This window comes from Nannospalax galili, unplaced genomic scaffold, assembly GCF_000622305.1.
Source record: "Nannospalax galili isolate Female #2095 unplaced genomic scaffold, S.galili_v1.0 scaffold263, whole genome shotgun sequence".
Classification (NCBI taxonomy): Eukaryota; Metazoa; Chordata; class Mammalia; order Rodentia; family Spalacidae; genus Nannospalax; species Nannospalax galili.
In genome coordinates, this window is record NW_008350402.1 from 283,423 (window position 1) to 303,484 (window position 20,062).

Consider the following 20,062-nt stretch of genomic DNA (forward strand, 5'->3'; position numbering starts at 1 on the left):
AAGCAGATTTTCTAGTGAGCATGTGTGTAGTCTCTGCGTCAAGGAAATTCCAGACACTGTCAGCTCAAGGCAGTCTGAAGCTGAAGTATCTGTTTCAGATTTTTTCAAATGATCTGTAGAAACAAAACTGAATTCATGTTTTGCTAAGTATGAATTCAGAACCAGAAGCCACATTAGGGTGGACTCAAAGCTCTGGATTCCCATTGAAGCTTCTGTTTTCCTCCCCTAGTACTAAGGTTTCTGATAAGCCAGTTTGGTTCTAGTTGTTAGAGGGAGGGGCTTTCTGCATCACTGGCCGTACTCTGCAGGTAGAGCCCTGTGTGGTCCCAGGCTTCATGTGGAACCTCCAACCTTGGTGATCTTGGCATGTCTCTCCTCTTCTTAATGCTCCAAGACCACAAACAGGGGCAATTTAGAGCAGTAACTGGAGTCTCTGTTTAATTCAGTATAGTTCCTATTCACAGTTAATTTTGAGCTTTTGTGTGTTCCATACAGCCAGTTCATCAATACATTTAAAAGACTATATCCTTAAAATACTGTATCGCACAATTTACATGTTTTCAATGGGAGAGTGAGGAGGCTGCCGGGCTGAACTCACTAGGAAACGCTGTCTACAACTTGGATTTCACAGTGCTGAGAACTACGGCTGGTCATTTCCTGTGTGGGATTAATCCTCAAAGAGGTGTCCTATGGTAGTGCTACTATTCTCTCTAGCTTCTAGACAAGAAAACTGAGGCCAAAGTCATATAGCTGATAGACGACAGGGCTGGGTCTTGGCCCCAGGTCTGGTTATCCCCTAATCCCCTAATCCCCACTTCCCGTCCCCCCGCCACCTCTGAAACCATAGAGCAGAGCACAACAAAGGTGACAGATGTACAGTGGAATATTATTCGGAGATTAAAAAAAGGAAAGACGTACCATACCATTTACAATATGCACAAACTTCAAAAAACATTTTGTAAAATGAAAGAAGATGGTCACAAAAGACCCTATGAATCCATTCCCATGAACGTACAGAAAAAATCATAGTGACGGACCACAGTAGGATGTGGTGGCTTGGGTGTGGGAGGGGATAGAGTGATCAGGGCTAATATTGACAATGGTGAGTTATTCAATTCTATTTATAAACTAAAAGCCATTGAACATATACCTCATGGGTGAATGGCACACACCTTTAATTCCAGCACTTGGGAGTCAGAGACAATCTGGTCTCCATAATATTGAGGCCAGCCTGGTCTACACAGTAGGTTCTAAGCCAGCTGGGGCTACAGGGAGACCCTTTTTCAAAAAAAAAAAAAAAAACAGTAGAAAAAAAACCCACTTTTAGTGGTAAAACCCACTACATTTCTCAAGAAAAGTCAATCTCCTTTTATTATGTGTTTATTTTTATTTTTCCCCAGTTAAATTTGATCCTTGCTTTTACTTAACTCCAAGAGGTTGGCTTTTTACAGGGCTGTTCCTCTGTCTCCCCAGTGAGTGGAAGTGAGGAAGGCCAGGGTCAAATTCCACCACTGGTTTCCTGCCACACCCTCGACCCTCCTGCCTGCTTCCTCCCAGTCACACAGCTCATACCCAGGAGGCAGGAGTTGTGGTACTCATCCGTCTGGTTCTGGTACTCTAGGATCTTCTTACTGATGTGCTCAGCACACTGGTCAAAGCTTTCATACATGCATTCAGGCCTGGTGACTGGGTGCTTCTCTTTTTGGTAAAATTCCTGACAGAGAGAGGTGGTCCCGTTCTGGGTGAGGATGCTTGGCCCTGGCTCCCGGCCCCACCTGCCCATCCAAGTCTCTGCACTTCCCAGTCTCTACACGTACTCTGCCCTTGTCACCATCTCTGCATCCTAGGCTGGCCCAGCGTGGTCATAGGCAGACCACACGGCTTCTTCAGTGAGGGAATGGCAAACACAAGGCCATGGTGTCTCAAATTGAGACAGGGTTGGGAGTTTACTGGGAAGCACTAGGCTGTGCACAAAGATGGGCAAGACCCAGCTGGTGGGAGGCAGGCAGCCTAGGTACATTCTGAGAGTTCTGGAACAGGACACCACCTAGGCTGCTCCTAAGCCCCACCTGGCTCTCTCGGTCCCACTGTGTCTGGGCTGCTGGGAGCCCTGGGGACAGAAGTTAGGCTTGTTCCTCTTGGTACACCCATGACATGTAAATTGTGTCCAAGAAATGTTGCTGACTGGTCAAATAAATGAATAAATAAATGTTGAATGAATGAGGTTTAGTTTCTAGGAGGGGAAAAAAAACCCACACAACAGGTTAACAGATGGAAGTCGAGAGGGGCTCTAATCTTCCCCCTAGTGCTCTGCTCAACAGACTGCAGAGAGAGCTGGGGAGATGCTTCCAAGTGGGCACTGGCCTGTGGACAGGGACCCTCACCTCCACCATGATCAGCAGGTGCTCATTGCTGTCCCAGAGGAGGGTCTGGATGATGCCTTTAAAGTCCCTGCAACACACACAAAGCAGCTCTATGAGTGGCCTCTGTAGAGCAGCAATGTAGACAAAATGGAGTGTCAGGATATTCTGAGTGTCCTACTCTGACCCTGTCACTCCTGGTAATCACTCACTGCTGCCCCAGGACCTTTGCACACCCCAAGTCCTCTCCAGTAAAACAGGCTGCAAACCTCCTTGCGTTCCCATTCTTCCTTGGCTCCCTGCTCCAAGCAGGTTTCCTGGTTCTGATACTCTCAGCGTGCTCCTAAGCCCTGAAGCACCCCAAAAGGGTGGACCTGGGGTTGATTGGTTTGACTGGCTCATTAATCTCCATCTATCCCAGCAGACTGTAAATTCTGCATGCATTTAATGCTGACTGGGTCTGTCTCTGAAATGTCTCTAGTACAATGAAATTTAAGCTCAACCAATCAGAAATAGCTAATTAACCTCTAATGGGGGACTTTCCATTGTAGCTAATCAAATATTTTCTTCCTGTTGCTTCTGTGAACACATGAAAAATTTCCCCCGGCCCTTCCTTGGTGGAGCCCTCGGCCACACACACTCCACAAATGTCTCCCATTCACAAATGATTATCTGCTGCAAAGCAACTTGGCAACATTTTAATACGGAGGAATTTATCTTTTAATACAGGATGTGGACTATGGGGCAGGGGCTGTTCACTGGGGAGCCCCAGTGCAGTGTCTGTACCTGTCAGTCCCCCAACACTGTTTAAGGAATAAACAATAAACAATAAAGCTGGCTGTGGTGTTCCATGCCTGTAATCCTAGCACTTGGGAGGTGGAGGTAGGAGGACCAGGAGGAGTTCAAGGACATCTGTCACTATATATAATTTGAAGCCAGCCTGAACTACATGAAACCCTGTCTCAAAAACAATAACACAATAATTCTGTTACAGTGGCACAAGATTAAGCCAGGTCTCAGGGGCACTGTGCTGTCACTGAGAATGTTAAATGGGATATCACGTCCATTTATATGATATTCCCCAAGTTACAAAATCACAGGGATGAGAGATTGCTGGTTGCTTGGGGCAGGGATGGGGCACTGGGATGTGAGGGAAGGGGGTAAAAAGGGAGATGTTTGTGGGGATGGAGCGGTTCTCTATCTTTCTTGTGGTGGGGGTTCAGAAATCTCCTTATGGAATAAAATGACATAGAACTAGAGCAAACAGAGCTGAGTTTCCACTGCAATGGAACGTCCTGTGCATGGGATGAGGGCATGTCAAGTTGCCACCTCCAGGCCTCGCCTGGGTCACCTGGTGGATCAGCCACGCTTCTCTGCATAGCTCTGCAGCTCCAGAGCTAAGACGTTCTGGGGTTATTGGCTGCCTTCGGGGTGCTGTGTAGAGGGGTCCATTGCTAGAGGGAGTGGTCTCTACTGTAGAGCTCTATTCTTAACCTGAGAGATGCTGGTGCTTGGAAAGAAGTGGACCAAGTAAAGAAGATTTGTTTTAGACACTAAAGGGCCAATAAAGGAAAAGAGAAATGGGTGGGAAAACTTAAAAAAAGTTAAACAAAGAACCCCTCCTCCCAACCCTCAAAGGTCTCTGGCCTGTGACCATGAAATGCTGTCTTGGAAAATGTGAAAATTTGGTGAAAATGCATCTCAGAAAACAGATGGATGAGATTGAGACGAACTGGCCTTGACCCCTAAGTGTCCCTTCATTAGCCTCCAGACCACCCTTTTTTTTTTTTAAAGGTTTTTAAAAACTTATTATTTCTATTATTTTATGTATATGAGTGTATTGCCTGCATGTATGTGAGTGCACCCGTGTCGTGCAATGCCACAGAGGTCAGAAGAGGGCTTCGGATTCCCCTGGAACTGGAGTTAAGGACGGTTCATAGCTGCCATGTAGGTGCTGGGAATCAAACCTGGGTCCTCTGCAAGAGCAGTCAGTGCTCTTAACTGCTGAGCCATCTTATATGAGTGTATTGCCTGCATGTATGTGAGTGCACCCGTGTCGTGCAATGCCACAGAGGTCAGAAGAGGGCTTCGGATTCCCCTGGAACTGGAGTTAAGGACGGTTCATAGCTGCCATGTAGGTGCTGGGAATCAAACCCGGGTCTGCTGCAAGAGCAGTCAGTGCGCTTAACCTCCAGTCTCTCCAGTCCCCAGAGGGGGAAGGAAGTCCACAGAGGGAAAGGGAGCTCACAGAGGAAAGGGGGTCTAAAGAGGGAAAGGGGTTCCACAGAGGGGAAGGGTTCTGAGGAGAAGAGACTGCCACTGCCACTTACTCAGCCAGAGGAGGAGGCCTTTCCCCGAGCACTTGGTACTTCCTGTTGACTCTGATAAGCTTGGGCTGCCGTGACATGCTGAGGGACAAAGGCGGATCAGTACTTTGCAGTCTGGCAGTCTGCACCCATGGAACCCTACCTGGATTGCCTGAGAGTCTGGGTTGCCTGTCTGGCAGGATGACTCCATTCTGGAGCCTTGATGGAACTTTTGGGGTGTTTCCCAGTTCCTTAACAGCTCTGAAGACAGACTTAACTCGGTGTATCGCTAAAGCCCAGCCAAGGCCATGCAGACAGCAAGGGGCAGAGGGGTTGCAGTTCAGAGGTTGCCATCTTCTTTCCTTATGGCGAAGGCCCACAGGAAAACAGGTAGGGTCGCCAAGGTCAGCAAATACCCATTTGGTACTCCCAGTTACATGTGAATTTGATAAACACAATGAGTAATGTTTTAGTATATGTCCCAGGCAATATTTGGGACATACTTATACTAAAATGTTAAGTGTTACTGATATGAACTTAAATTGAGATGGGCCCCCCTCTCACAGTACAAGAGCCCTGGACTTCATGTTAGAACCTCTGAGAGACTACGTATAGAAACAGGAGATGCCTGGATCACCTACTGAAAGATAGAACTCTGACCCACAGCCTGGAGCACTGGGTTCTGAGCACCAGTCTCCAGGCTAGAACAAGCCGTAGCCAGAAGCCAGCCTGCAACAGGCTAGACTTGCAGGCAGGCAGACTGGTACCTCCTGACAGGCTGTAATGACAGGCTTCCAGTGGTCAGGCCTTGGTTGCTAAACAACAACTTATCTCATGTTTGTAGTCATTTCCAATTTGGGACCAACTAGAGAGGGCCAGCTCAGCACCGTAACTGACCATACAGGACGCCCTGCTTCCAATGGGCCTGCTTTCAGCTTTGGGTTTGCTGATCTCTGACCAGGCACACCTTCACTGAGCTCCACCAGAAGCTCTGGCCCCCGCCACCTCCCACCCTTGAATACACCAAATGCACTTGAAGGTAGCTGACTGACTCCCTGCTCTTTTTAAAAAATTTTACTTATTATTTTTTTATTTTATGTATATGTGTGCATTGCCTGCAAGTAGATGAGTGCACCTATGTCATGCAAATGCCCACGGAGGTCAGAAGAGGCTGTCGGATCCCCTGCGACTGGAGTTACAGACAGTTGACAGCTGCCATGTGGGTGCTGGGATTCGAACCCAGGTCTTCTGCAAGAACAACCAGTGCTCTTAACCGCTAAGCCATCTCTCTAGCCCCCTCCCTGCTCTTTTATTTCAAGTGTTTTCTTTTCTCTTCACATGGCAGATTTAGGGTTCAACAGATCGTGTGCTGATAAAAGCCAAGCAGGGCTTCCCCTCACTTTCTCCCAGTCAGGAATTCAGCCATGCCACCCAGGGCTTAGCAAAGAGCCTGCTTAGACTCATTACCTGCTTTTCCTAAAATTTGTCAATGGGAGCTGGGGGTCAGAAGATCAGGTGTGATGACCTTTCCAGGGCTTTGTGGGTGGAGCACAGATCTGGGCACCTTGCTGCAAGACTCCTGTGTCTTTGAGGTTGCTCCAATAAAGTCTCTCTCTCTCTCTTTCTCTCTCTCTCTCTCTCTCTCTATCTCTCTCTTTCTAATGTTATCCAGTTTGTGGAGAGATTACAGGGTGGAGATGCCCCTGCCATCACATGGATGGTCACCCAACTCCCAGACACTTTTTTGGGTGGGAGGTGTACCCTACCTCTAAGGATGAACTCAGGCCTGAGCAAAGCCAGCCCGTCACTACTGCCCCTCCCACCTCCATCCCATGGAGTCTCTAAGCAAGAGTGCAAGTGAGACCTGAGATCAGAGTCTGGGCAAGAATCAGGTTGTCCAGACTGTCTGGGCCCAGAAGGTCTGGGAAGGGGAACTTCTGGGTGGCCTTGCATCCCTACCTCCCAGCTGAGGTGGCACTGGAGCTGGCCAAGGGCTTCTTCATAGATTTTTCTTCTCGGCATCGATGTCGTTTCAAGGCTTTGGGTGACAAGTACCCAGGACAGGAGCAGAGGGCAAGAGGTGAGGATGGGCCACAAATACCACCATCTTCCCAGCCACCAGCTTCCCTGAGCTCCACAAGCCTGTGCTTCTACCTGTCTGAGAGTGATCTTTATCACACGGGTACCCTGGTTTTATCTGAGGAAGTCTGAAACCAAAGGGAAGGAAGTGAGTGTTTCCATGGTGACCAGGAGGACAGCCCAGGCCAGTCCCGGGGTAGTGTCCCTGTTGGTTCTCAATACCCTGTGCATAAGTCCCACCATAAGCTTAGGAGCTGAGTGAGGCTGAGAGAAGAAGCCCCTGGCCCAAGGTCTGGGCCTCCTGGAGGGGGCCTCCCAAGGGAACCCCAGTGTGCAGGACCCCAAACTTCCTGCAGATTAAAGAACTCAGGCGGTGATGGCAGACACTCACTGCAGGATCTTCTTGACCACCTCCACGACAGGGTCTTCAATCATGGGCTTCCCCATGCGGCTGGGCTGGGCAAAGGACTCAGGGGTGACCACACCCACCTTGTTCTCCTCCTCGAGGGCCTCTGAAGACACATGGATGTCACTCTCCACTTTCATATCAGTCACAACAGTGTCCTGCAGGTCAGGAAGACAAGCTGAGTATAGGGACCACATGATGGAGAGGCAGCAGGTCACCGCATCCAAGTGGTAGTTGGAGGCAAGCTGCCTGACATCATAGAACTTTGCTCTTTTCTCTACAGAATGGTTGTATTTCTATTTCCCTTAGGGGACCATTCATTCATTTATTCATTCATTCACTCATTCATTCATTCTTTCAGAAAGGCTTCCTGAGTCCCCGTTCTCTACAAGGCTCTGACTGGGTCCCAAGGACATGGGTAGAGAGGCTACATAGACTCCCTGACCTCTTGGGGCTTGCAGTCCAGGCAGGAGAGACAGACATCCAATGCACACTTACACAAATAAGTGACCAAATGAGATAAGGGAATGAAGACAAGGCTAACAGTGGCTAACTGCCTGGCGAGGAAAGGTGGTAGTGGTGTCCACCATGAGTGGTTGGTCTGGCTGTTCCCTGCTGCATTCTGAGTCGCCTCTCCTGTCAGGGATTTCAAGGAAGGACTTAGGCTGGACCTCTGCAGCCTCATGAGCAGTACAGGAGGTGGATGGGATGGTTAGCTGACTGTACCATAGGGAAAGCGTCCTCACAGAAGGGTGGCTAGAGGCTGGCAATGGGGGTGGAGCCAGCACAATCCACTTATGCAGCAGTTGGCTCTTGGATGCCCTGGAAGTAGCTGAGCACCTCACATGAGCAAAGCCTTATGTGAAGACTGGGCAGGGGGTAGGCCATGCAGCCTCTACCCTCAGTCTCTGGCAGATGGCCCCTTAACTAGAGACCTCACCACATGGTCTGTGGACTCATGGGAAAGTTGAAAAAGCTCCTGGGCCAGGAGAGCCCAACCCAGACCAGAAGGCGAGAGATGGCTTAAGAGAAGTGCCTTAGACTGGGAGAAAGGGATGACGGGGTATGGAGGACAAACCAAACAGGCTTCTGTGTGGCTGGCTGGAGCATTTGGACCTGACCCTGAAGGTAGGAGAGAGACAGTTATTTGGGCCTTTTCTGACATTTGGTCTGACTGCTGCTCAGGGAAGCAGCGATGTGGGATGTGAGAGGAGTAGGTATCTAGTGGGAAAGACTCTGGAGTCTTTTTGGAGATGGTAGATAAGGCTGCTTGCTCATGGCTGCAGTTGGGAAGGAAGACGCTGAGGTGAATAGACTGGCCTGAGACCTTGTGCAGAGAGTCTAGAGTGAGCCCTGGTGGAGAGAGGAGTGATGCCAGGAGGTGAGGAGCCTCCTCAGACTCCAGTGCAAGGAGCTGGGCCCTGGGGAATCTCAGCTCAGATCTGACTCCACAGTGTGCCTTCCTTCCATGACATTCCAGCAGGTCTAATGTCCCATAGCGATCTGGGAATCTTCCCTTCCCTTAGCCCACTGGATCTTCTGGGGTCTCCTGGGAGCCCAGACAACAGCTTGTCTACCCTTTCCCATCACCCCATCAAGCTCCTTACCTTAATGACCTCTTGAGTAACGGATATCACATCCAGGCTGCAGTTGAGGTACCTAATCCTCTGGTTCAGTTTTTCTTTCCAAGTTTGGACAGAAGCAAGGAGATCATCTGTGGTCACCATCTAGTGGGAACATGGAGGAAGGCAGCTCCCCAGGAAGCAGGCAGGGTCACCAGACATGCAGGAACAGGGCCTTATCACACTAAGGACAACCCTTGGTTCTTCCAAGGTCATTCCCTTTCAGGAAGGGGCCTGGGGGAGTTGGGGACAGCTGTCTTGAGGTAGCAGATCCTTCACTGATGGGAGATCTCTCCTCCTAGTACTATAGGTGCCTATATAAGTCCATATGGTTCCATATGAAATTTCCCTAGCATCTCCTCTAACTCTAACGCTCTGTGTTTAGAAGGACACATTTCATCCTGTTGGCAAGGATGTGGAGAGTTAAGCAGGAAAGCTGACTGGCTATCTCCAGCAACATCTCCTAGGCATTCTTCTTAGCAGCATACTGCGGGTACACAGCCATGCACCCTCACCATCTTTATCCTCGCCATGCATCCAAGGCATCACCACTGTCTCCTAATTACAGCTCTGCAGACTGTAAACAAGGCTCCTCCACCCACTCTGGAAGGGCACACCACAGCTCACACTCTCTCCACCTGGTCAGGAGACTTCATACACCCTAGGATCCACCTAATAGCTTGACAGGAGAGAACATGTGTGGAATTTGGGAGGGGAAGAAATGAATTAAAACATTGCTATTCAGGAGAGTTGGGGTTTGTCTAAGGGGCTTATTGGAGGTCCCAGTAGGACAATTAGTTTGTCCCTTGATACCAGGCATAAGGGAGACCAGGGAACTCATGGATAAGCTGTAGGAACCACCTTTTGTCTGCACATCAGCTCTTTGAGGCAATTAACTCAATGGACGTGTAGAAACCTGCATGAAGGCATCCAGTGGGACTGAGAGTGTCTGTCTCCACATAACGAGAACAGAGGGACATTTATTCTGCACGTGATGCTCTGTGGGTGTTTGAACTCTTCTCAGGAATCTTGTGTTAAACTATACAGCAAGCAAGGAAGCTAGAAAAGTCACTGGATTCTTGGTGCTCATGTCAATGGAGACAACTCTGAGCCACTAACATGGATGAGAGAAAGAAGGGGAGGGAGGAAATGCCCTTCTATAGACTGCAGCTCGGGTATCCAGCTCTGGAGGTGTCTGGTTGAGCTGCCCAGGGAAGATGCCTCATGTGGCCAGGGCACATGCGGAGTGGGGCAGAGACATGCATTCATGTTGGAAAAACAAGCATGTGGACACCCAGAGACCTGCTTTACTGATCAGGAACCTGGGGACATTTGGAACGTGCTCCTGCCAAGCTCTGCTCTAATTCTGACTTCACAGATTAGACATGAAAAATCAGTTCGTGTGCTCTGATGAAAAGGAGGAGGGCAGAGCCTTGCTTCTCTCATTACCTGGAGCTGAGTTCTCGGTTAAGTGAAGGACACTTGTTGACATGGCAGGGGGAGGTAGGGTCCCCAAAGCCAGACTCAGGACCCACCCTCAATGACTCTGCATGCTTGCCTAGGGCTAGTGGGAGAGGGGGCACTGGCTGATTTTCCTTCCTTCCTTCCACGGATTATCATAGAAGTTAAGCAGTGAGGCTCAGAGACACTCTACCCATTTTGTGCTGGAGAAATCTGGCACCCAAATGCAAGTTTATGCCAGCTTTGTGAATCTTGACTGGGCACACTTAGAATCTGTTGACCACTCACTGCTTTATCTCCCCGTCGGTCTCGACACATTGCCATCTTGCACTGAAGCTGCTCCAGAGAAGAATTTAATCCATCTGTTTGCAAATTGGACTTTGCCACCTAGAAAACCAGAGGTTCTAAGGTTCTGTCTCTTGAATATGTGTTGTGATCAGGAAAATGTTCTACAACATATGTGAGAAACTGACTGAACAATGAAAAACTGAGACCAGGAGTGTGTGTTTAGACAGGAAAGTAGATCGATGTAGGCAGTGTCCCAGGCAAGGGTGTTTCTCATGGCACTGGGAAGGCATCATGTTGAGGGTGGGCAGACTCCATCCAGTGTCCTCCAAGAGGAAAAGTGACAGCACAGCCATGAAAGGGAGGCCACCCAAAGGGTGTTTATGAAGAATCTTTAGCAAGTGTACAGAAGGCTTGGGAAATGGCTCAGTGGATAAGAGTGCTTGCTCTATAAGGATAAGGACCTGAGTTCAAATCCCCAGCACCCACAGAAAAGCTGGGAATGGCTACGTGTGTCTGTAACCCCGAGCATTGGGGGGTGGATCCAACAGTTCTCTGGCCAGACATCTTAGCCGAAATGGTGAACTTCTGGTTCAGTGAGAGACCCTATCTCAAGGCAATAAGGAGAAGAGCGATAGAGGAAGATGCCCAATGTCCTGTGCTGGCCTACATGTGTTGTGCATGCACCACACATACCACATACACACATACATACAAATAAAGAGAAGACAGTTTATAAAGTCACATTAATAGCAAGAGGCCAATTTGAATGTACGTTTCTATCTTTTCACATGTGGTATTAATCATGAGTCAGTATCTTAAACAGGAATTCTAACTACATGGGGGATGGGAATGTGTCTCAGTTGGTAAAGTGCTTGCTGGGAATTATGCTATGTGTAGAACACAGATTGTCATCTCCTTTTGTGTTTGTTCTCTGTTTTCAATACAGTAGAAATGGATTCTGCTTATGACACTTGTTATAGAAAATGTAAGCCCTGCAGGCTGTGAACAGTCCAGGAAATGAGTCTGTCAATGCTGGTTGGAGACTCATTAGGAATGTGCTCCTTAAACAGGGTCTGGGTGATGTACTCTGGCCTCTGGGCTCTGCTCCTTGGAGCTGCATCTCTTCCTCCTTTCTGGAATGACTAGAAGCTTCCCTTGGAGGTGCTTGGAGCCCTCCACCAGTTTGCCTCCACTGAGGCTTCATGCTGTACTGGGATTCATGCCAAGCTTAATACACATTAGTTTACTGACTAGTGCCAGAACCTTTTGAGTTGTTTTTATAGTTCCCATGTCACAAATAATGTAAGTGCTTGGTAGCATGACAGGCTCTGACTGTGTCATCGCAGAGCTTGAGACCTCAGCAAACACTTCTTTTGCTGGTACACACCTGTGGCTCCCAGGAGACAGGTGGGCCCTCCTCAGCTCTGCTGGTCCCACTCCAGAAGGCTCTCAGACACTGCTCCTTGAATGTGTGCTGACCTAGTGACCTAGCTCTATGTGGGGAAGAGGGAAGGGGCCCATGGCGAAAGCTGAAAGTTGTTCATACATGCTGCAGTGGGAACAGAGGTTGGGATAAAAAGCAGGGGCTGGAGAGATGGGTCAGTGGTTAAGAACACTGGCTGTTATTACAGAAGACCCAGATTTGAATCCCAGCACCCACATGGCAGCTAACAACTGTCCATAACTCCAGTTCCAGGGGATCCAACAGCCTCTTCTGTCCTCCTTGGGCATTACACAACATGGGTATACTTACCTACATGCAGGCAATACACGCATACACATAAAAAATAATAAATAAAATTTTTTTTGAGGAAGCGCTTGGATATATCTTTGGTTGCTTCAGGGAAGACTTTGGCCCCTTGAAACTCTTTTTCCTCCTTTTCTTCCCCCGCCAAATAAAATACTTTAAAGAGTTAAAATGGCAGAGTCTGGAATGCTGAGGAAGACGAAAAAAGGGGGCTTGTAGTTGGGTATGAGATAATCAAGCCAGATAAATAAAAGGAGGAACAGGGCTCTGGGTCAGTGGCGGCAGGCAGGCCAGCCCTTGAGGAACATAAGGTGCTCTTGCCCCTTCATATAGTCCTGCTTCTAATTTAACACACTAAATTGTAAGTAAAGACAGCTTCTAACAAGAAACTTCTGCCTAGGAGATCACCTCAGACCATCCCATAGACAAGTAGCTAAATAAAAAGAAATCAAGAAAGACCATAGCTATATTTTAGTGTCTGGAATACAGATAAGTCTCTGCCATGGTAAAGCTACAAGCTGATCATGTAAGTGTGAGAACAAAGAGAGCTTAGTATAATAGACAGCCAGTGAGATGCCTGCAAGGTCAGAGATAGCAACCCCGCTGGTGACTAACAGCTAGCAGACAAATGACTAACAAGCAGGGCGTAGCAGTGCATGCCTTTAGTCCTAGCACTCAGGAGGCAGAGCAGGTGGGTCTCTGTGAGAATGAGGTCAGTCTGATCTACATAGCCAGTACCAGGCCAGCTGGGGTTAGAGACCTTGTCTCAAAAACACAAAACAAAAAATCTAACAAAGCCAGAATCAGTTATGGACACAGGGGCCTTCAACAACACCTAACTGGGTGGGCGGCACACAATCATCTCCTTGGTTGGGATAAGGGGACATGCATAGTGAGTGGGGTTCCCCCATCGGTTTGGCCCATAAGAGTCCAGAGAATTAACCAGTCCCATCCGAGATTTCCTCAGCCTTTGTTCAGTTTCTGCCATTGTCCTATAAAACCCCAGGACAAAGGAAATTCAACGGCTTTTCTGTCACCTGGAAACCCCTCCATCCTCAGGAGTTTTTTTACTTTAATTTCTCACTTTTTCTTGCTTTCTCAATTCTGTAATAATTCTTAATAAAACTTTCTTCTGTTTTGCATATTCCCATGAGAGTCCATGGTATTAGGTTCATTGGTGCGAGACAATGAACTCAGAACCACTTTCCCAGGTCAGTCTTTGATGGCCATGGGTCCAGCATCTTGGCTTCAGGGATCACACACAGTTGGGCTGTGAAAGGTCTTGCTGTACTCAAAACTTCATATTGCCAGGTGGGCAATCCAGGCCCTTCATGCCCAGTGTATTCCGAATCTCACCTACTCTACTGCCTCCCAATTCTGGAATGGGACCATGTCCCTGTAGACAGTCATCCAGGCCCATTCTCTCAGCCTTGGCTTTACCCTTCCTCATTCACACTCACCACCAGCTTTGTGCAACCAGTAGCTAGACACCCTCCTCACATGCGTCCCTGAGCACTCAGTCCCTTTGTGGCCCTCACCGTCTCCCTTGTGGACTGCCTGCCTCTCCAGCCTCAGCTCTTCACTCCTTCCTTCTCATACTTGGATGTTCTTGGTACCAGCACCTGGGAGTCTTTCCATCATCTCTCCAGGACACCCCATTCCCTCTATCTCCTGCCTTGGTGACTCTTGTCTTGAGCTTTGGGAAGCCCCTGCTTTGTCAACCCAGGCAAAGCTTCCCCTCTATGCCCTCATGTAACCCCACAACTTTTGTGGGGGGCACGGATATCCTAGCTATGGTTAGGGCCAGACCTGGACTCTCATTCTGGCTTCATCACTTAAGAGCTATGTGTTCCTACATCATCACATTACTTACTGTCAGCCTCAGGTTCGTTTGTTCTGCGTGTGTGTGTGTGTGTGTGTGTGTGTGTGCGCGTGCTGATGTGTGTGTGTGCACTCTTATACCTCTGGGCACATGCAGGTGGAAGTCAGAGGTCAACATCAGATGTTGCCCCTCAGAAACTATCTGCCTTGCCCTTTTGTTTTGTTTTGTTTTTTTTTTTTTTGAGAGAGGGTTTTTCATTGACTTGTTAGCCTAGGCTGGATGGCCAGTAAGCCATTAAGGATCTGCCTGTCTCTGCCTCTCCAGTGATGGGATTATAAGTGTGTATCACCATGCTCAGCTTTTTTTTTTTTTTTTTTTTCTGAGACAGGGTCTCACGATGTAGCCCTGGCTGGCCTGGAACTCACAGAGGACTCCCTGTCTCTGCCTCCTGAGTGCTGAGATTAAAGGTGTGAACCACCACTCCCAGCCCTATGTCTGGTTTTTTAAAGGTGTGTTCTGGGGATTGAACTCAGGTCCTCCTGCCTGTGGGTTAAGAAATTTATGAACTCTACCTCAGTTTATCTTGAAAATGGCAATAAAAGTACTATTTACCCCATCAGGTTACTAATACACTATTAGTAAGGACTAATAGTGCTAATTAGATTGATTTGGTCAGCATGGTATGTAATAACTCAGTGAATAGGTGGGGCTATTAAGAGTTCATTTGTCTTCCTAGCTGAAGAAAAAGGCTTGTGGGACAGACCCTACCCTGGTGTCCCAACACCTGAACAGTGCTAGTATGCAGGTGTGTGTGTGTGTGTGTGTGTGTGCGTGTGCATGCGCGTGTGCGCTAGATGCGTGCGCCCCAGATATTGGTGTGCAGCTGTGTGTGTGTGTGCTAGATGCTGGTGTGCAGCTGTGAGTGACAGATATTGGTGTGCATGTGTGTGTACCAGATGCTGGTGTGCAGGTGTGTGTGACAGATGTCCATTGGATGGAGGACGGACCTGTCCTACCTGACACTTGATATTCACTTGCAGATTTGTCATCAGCCGTTGGGTTTTCTCTATGAAAATGAGGTCTGAAGACAGGTTATGGAATTTACTCTCAAATTTGTTGATGACATCATTGGCCTGTGAAGAAAGATAAGGAATTAAGTAGAGGAACTTGATCTGGAACTTCAGACTTCAGAAGGATGGGGAAAAGGCTTGGTCATTGCTGGAGCCCCTCAACCCCCCAACCCCCTCCCACCCCTGGCATGGCCTTTCCTTCACAGGTGATAGCCATGGCAGGCACTCCTGGGGGCTGTTTGGGGGGGGACAGGGCTACTCCCACCTCGTCCATGTACTCTGTCTCCATCTTTTCCATATTGATCATGATCAAACTTTCAACGAACTCTATCTGGGTAGCCTCCTTCTCCAGCCTATGACACAGTGACTTGATTTCTTCAGGGGAAAAGTTGCCACCCTCTGAAAACAATCTGATAGGAATTGGGGAGATATAAAGAATATAAAGATATAAAGGACATTCCCATCCACCCCAAGGCCTGTGGCTATATATATATATATATATATATATATATATATATATATATATATATGCAATGCAAGAGCAGGGTCAGGAATGAGTAAAAGCTGTGGAATTTCCAGTTTGCCAGGGTGTCAGATTGGGTGCCGTGACAGACCGAACTGAAACAAGTAAAATGCTGCGTGAAATTCACTTAAGGATGAGAATTCTGCAGTCTTCAGATGAAGTGAAACTAGAGGGTCCCTTAGGATGTGGATGTGCCGAAGCTGGCTCTGTCCTGGAGAGTTTAGGTCTACTCCTGGTTCTCTCCTGCCACCTAGTGGGATCCAGGGATGGATGCCCGTCATCAGGCCTGTGCACAAACCACCTTACTTCCTGAGCCGTCTCCTTGGCCCCAACGAAAAGATTTACCTGTCAGGAGATCTTCCTTCCTTAGATTACTTTTGTCAGGCATTTTGCCACAATGAGTAAAATGATTAATATACACATGGAATAGGATTCTACGTCAGTACAAAACTAGCAATGTTTATTTATGTATAACACATCAAAAATTTATTTTTGGAGGACTTCTAATTTTACTTCTGTGTTTGATTATGCTATAATAAATATTTGTAATTTTTGAAGCAATATAAGCTTTAAAAATGAATCAAATATAACCTGTCGCAATTATCAAAGAGTACGTCCAGGCTTATATTCAGGCAGGAGTAACCTGAGATCATGGGGAAAACAGAGAAAGAAGAGCCTTGATAAGCACTTAGAGAGACGTCATCAATAATCATCAGGGAAATACAAATTAAAACCACACTGTCATACTGCCTGCATTACTATTTTAGAAAGGAAGTGAAAAATGTTGGTGAGGACACAGAGGAAATAGAGCTCTTGCACTTTGTCAGCAGGAATGAAAAATGGGGCAGTTACCATGGAGAGTAGAATTACGGCTCTTCAAAAGATAAACGAAGGAATCACCATCTGATGCAGCAATTCTGCTTTTGGGACTCCTCCCAAAAGACTGCAGCAGAGCCTGGACGGACAGCTGCACTCCAGCATTCCTGGCACCACTATTCCTAACACCCCAAAGTAGAAACAACCACTTGGCCACCAATAGGCTAACGGATAAACAAAATGTGATATGTACATACTGGAATGTCACTTAGCCCTTAAAAGGAGGAACGTTTGGATGTATGGTAGATATAGATGAACCTTCAAGACATGGTATATGCAAATGAAGTATACCAGGCACTAAAAGAATAAGTGCCATGTGATCCTTTTTGTATGAGGGTGCCTGGAGTCATCCATGTGTTCTTAGGGTTACTTTATTCTTTGATTGCTTCATTCATGTATATAGTGAATATTAGTCATTTTTCACCCCCCCATTATTCTTTCTTATCTCACCTCCTTCTCCCTTCTCAGAAAGTCCGACTCTACATAGCTTGTGTGTGTATGCATGCTATCCAGTGTGCTGGATTGCTTTAGTTGTTAACTTGACACACCTAGGTTGAGGGAGCCTCAGCTGGGGAATTGCCCCCATTGAACTGGCTTGTGACCACGTCTGTGAGGCATTTTCTTGGTTGTTGAGGGATGTGGGAGGGCCCAGCCCACTGTAGGCGGTGCCACCCCTGGGCAGATGGTCCTGTATTGCATAAGAAAGCAAGCTGATCACAGGGAAGCCATGGTCTATGCTCCAGCTCCTGCCTCCAGGTTCCTGTGCTGAGTTCCCTTGGTGATGAGTTGTGACCCTGGAGATGTAAGCTAAATAAACCCTTTCCTCCCCAAGTTGGTATTGGTCAGAGTGTTTTGTCATGGCTATTGAAAGCAAACTAGAACACCCAGTGAGCATAATTAGGATTGCTTGCATGAACATGGCTGGGAGATTATTTACTGGAGCATAGGTAACTTATCAGTTATCACTGAAGAAAGTGGCCGCCTTCCCCTAGCAACCATTAACTGCCAATAGTCCCTCAGGGAGGAGTGGGGCCTCTGGAGCCCCTCTGCTTTCCATGATGAAATGTTAATGAACCCCATCTTGCAGAGGTCTTGTTTGGGTAACCACAGCTGCAGTGAGTTCATGAGTGCAAGGGCCACGCCATGTCCAAAAGTGTCTTTTTGCAACACTCTTCCCCATCCTCCTGCTCTTGTCCTTACGCTCTTTTGGCCCCCTCTTCTGTGATATTCCCTAGGTCTTGGAGGGGGTGATACAGATGACCCATAGGGCTGAGCATGGAGTGGTCAATTTCATAGAGCTACAAAGTAAGATGTGACTGGCAGGGATTTGGGGAGGAGAATGAGGTGTTAATGTTTACGATGTAGTCTGTTATGACAGAAGAAAGTTCTAGAGCTGGCTGTTGGTGATGATGGCAAAAATTGCATTTAATACCATTGAACAGTACAACTAAAAATGGTTAAAATGGTAAATTTTATATCGTGCATATTTTGGCACAATAGAAAGTTAAAAGAGAAATATAGATGCCTCCTAATAGTGAACTCTGGTGGCCTGTAGAAGTCTGTAATGGTTCCCACCTGCAGTGTTTAACAAAGTCAATGTTGGTGTAGCGGAGTTTGCCCAGACTTTCCTCCAGGTACTGCCGGAAGCTTCGCAGGGACACCTGGATAACATCCACATAGCTTAGCAGCTCCCGGTGTAGTGTCTTGGTGAGACTCGTCAGCCTGTGGGGACAGGAGCGAGGCAGGTGGTGATGGATGACCAACCCTGGAGGCATGAGAGGGCTGGTGGTGTCCTGGGCCTGCAGGGAATTCTGGGATGTTGCTTGAGAGCCACATGAGTGACCAGCTGTGGGGCCACCAGAACCACTGCCCAGCTTCTCTGGGTAGAAAAGGAACAATAGGAAGGAAGTTCAAAGATGGGTGTGGTGGAGGCCTGTGTTCCTCAGCACTCATGGGACTGAGGCAGGAGGATCACAAGTTCAAGGTCAGTCTAGGTTACAGAGTAAACTCAAGGCCTAACTGAACTATTTAGTGAGAACTTGTCTCAAAGTAAAAAGTAAAAAGAGGATTGGTGATATAGTTCAGTGGTAGAGGCCTTGTCTAGCAGATGCAAAGCCTATGTTCAATCCCCAGTGTTACAAAAACCAAAAATAGAAACAAAACAAACAAAAAACCAATGACCAAACAATCGAAGAAAGGAAGTTCAAAATACTTGTGTGTGCAGGACACAATGTGTCTCTGTGGGTATGCTGAATCAGGGAGCATTTGCTTGCTCCCTCTGACCCTGCTACCAAATTAGTAAGAATCCCAGGCCATTCTCAGTCCTTGTCCTCCCTCCCACAGACCATTTGACTCCCCAGCAATTTAGCACCCTTGCCCTGTCTGCTCCTTAATACCCTAGAACTTTCTTCTCTGTCACAACAATCATCTACTTCTGTGTGATTGACTGCTGAATACCTGCCAGGATCCTTCCTGTCACCTGACTGAGGCCTCTAACTGACAACCCTGAATAGCCTTGCTGGAGCCTCATGCTCTGACAGTACTGAGGATTCCCGTTCCCTAAGTTTTGCCAAGTGCCTCTGGGTTCATTGGCAATGCCTTCCTCCAGGAAGCCCTTCTGGAATGCCACTGAGAGAAGTGGGCTTTCTAAACATGGACGTTTCAAGGCACAGCATCTTCATCCTTGCATGCTATGTGTGGGTACCATTTTTCTCCCAGGCTGTGCATCCCTGCCTCACAAACATCATATGCTGCCCATGGAGTCTGGCTCTTTGGCTCTTGTGAAAAGGTTAGTTCAAAGTCAGGCTCCAGAGGGCCTCCTTCTTGTTGGCCAGAAGGAGCTGGGCTTTGAAGGCCCTTTACTGGGAGGGAAATGCTCCTTCTTACTTTTGGCTCTTGGTGGCATTCAAGAAGGTGTGCTCCATGTCATAGATCTTGCGGCGGAAGTTTTTGCTCCTTATTGCTTGTTCTTCTTGGAACTGGCAGAACATCAGTCTCTCCTTTGTCAGTGTCTCCATCACTCCAGCGCAGTGACTGTCCAACCTCTCTTGGTGAAGCAGGAGCTCAGCTGCAAGAGGGTAAGGAGAGCCGTCTGGGATATAGCTGGATATAGGATATATTCCTTCCTTCCTTGGAACAGGGTTTACCTGTTGCCCCTCCTAGGCCAGCTATAGAGCAGGGACCACTCAGGTCAAGGTTCTTTCCCTGCCCCTGCTGCCCTCTCCAGGCCAGGACTGGGACTGGGCTGGGATCTCAGGGAGGTCAAGGAGTGCTCACCTCAAGGTCCCACACTGGAGAAGAGGCTCGATGAGGCTGTGAGCCTGAACCCCTTCCCCCTTGCTGGTAGAGCCTATCTTTTATAGGAGCAAAGCCAGGGAGGAGAGTTCTGGGGAGCAGGGGAATGGGTAGAGGTATTGGGGAGCACTTGAGATCTTGGGAGAAGTCAACAAGAACAAAGCTGAGCAATATGGATCTTTTCCTTTACACCAGTGACTACTATGTC

The 20,062-nt window shown here is 47.9% G+C and overlaps 1 protein-coding gene across 1 annotated transcript in view; it reads right to left on the reverse strand.

The window, feature by feature from the left end:
* The window catches only part of Ccdc180 (coiled-coil domain containing 180), a 54,737-nt gene that overhangs the window by 8,252 nt on the left and 26,423 nt on the right, over window positions 1–20,062 (reverse strand). The window contains exons 20-31 of the mRNA XM_008847725.1: window positions 19,447–19,627; window positions 18,136–18,282; window positions 15,427–15,571; window positions 15,108–15,224; window positions 10,523–10,621; window positions 8,759–8,878; window positions 7,137–7,309; window positions 6,821–6,873; window positions 6,626–6,704; window positions 4,691–4,768; window positions 2,385–2,451; window positions 1,573–1,714 (exon numbers count right to left, since the gene is read on the reverse strand). Coding sequence (XP_008845947.1) covers window positions 1,573–1,714; window positions 2,385–2,451; window positions 4,691–4,768; window positions 6,626–6,704; window positions 6,821–6,873; window positions 7,137–7,309; window positions 8,759–8,878; window positions 10,523–10,621; window positions 15,108–15,224; window positions 15,427–15,571; window positions 18,136–18,282; window positions 19,447–19,627 — 1,401 coding nt within the window. The remainder of the gene's footprint in view (window positions 1–1,572; window positions 1,715–2,384; window positions 2,452–4,690; window positions 4,769–6,625; window positions 6,705–6,820; window positions 6,874–7,136; window positions 7,310–8,758; window positions 8,879–10,522; window positions 10,622–15,107; window positions 15,225–15,426; window positions 15,572–18,135; window positions 18,283–19,446; window positions 19,628–20,062) is intronic.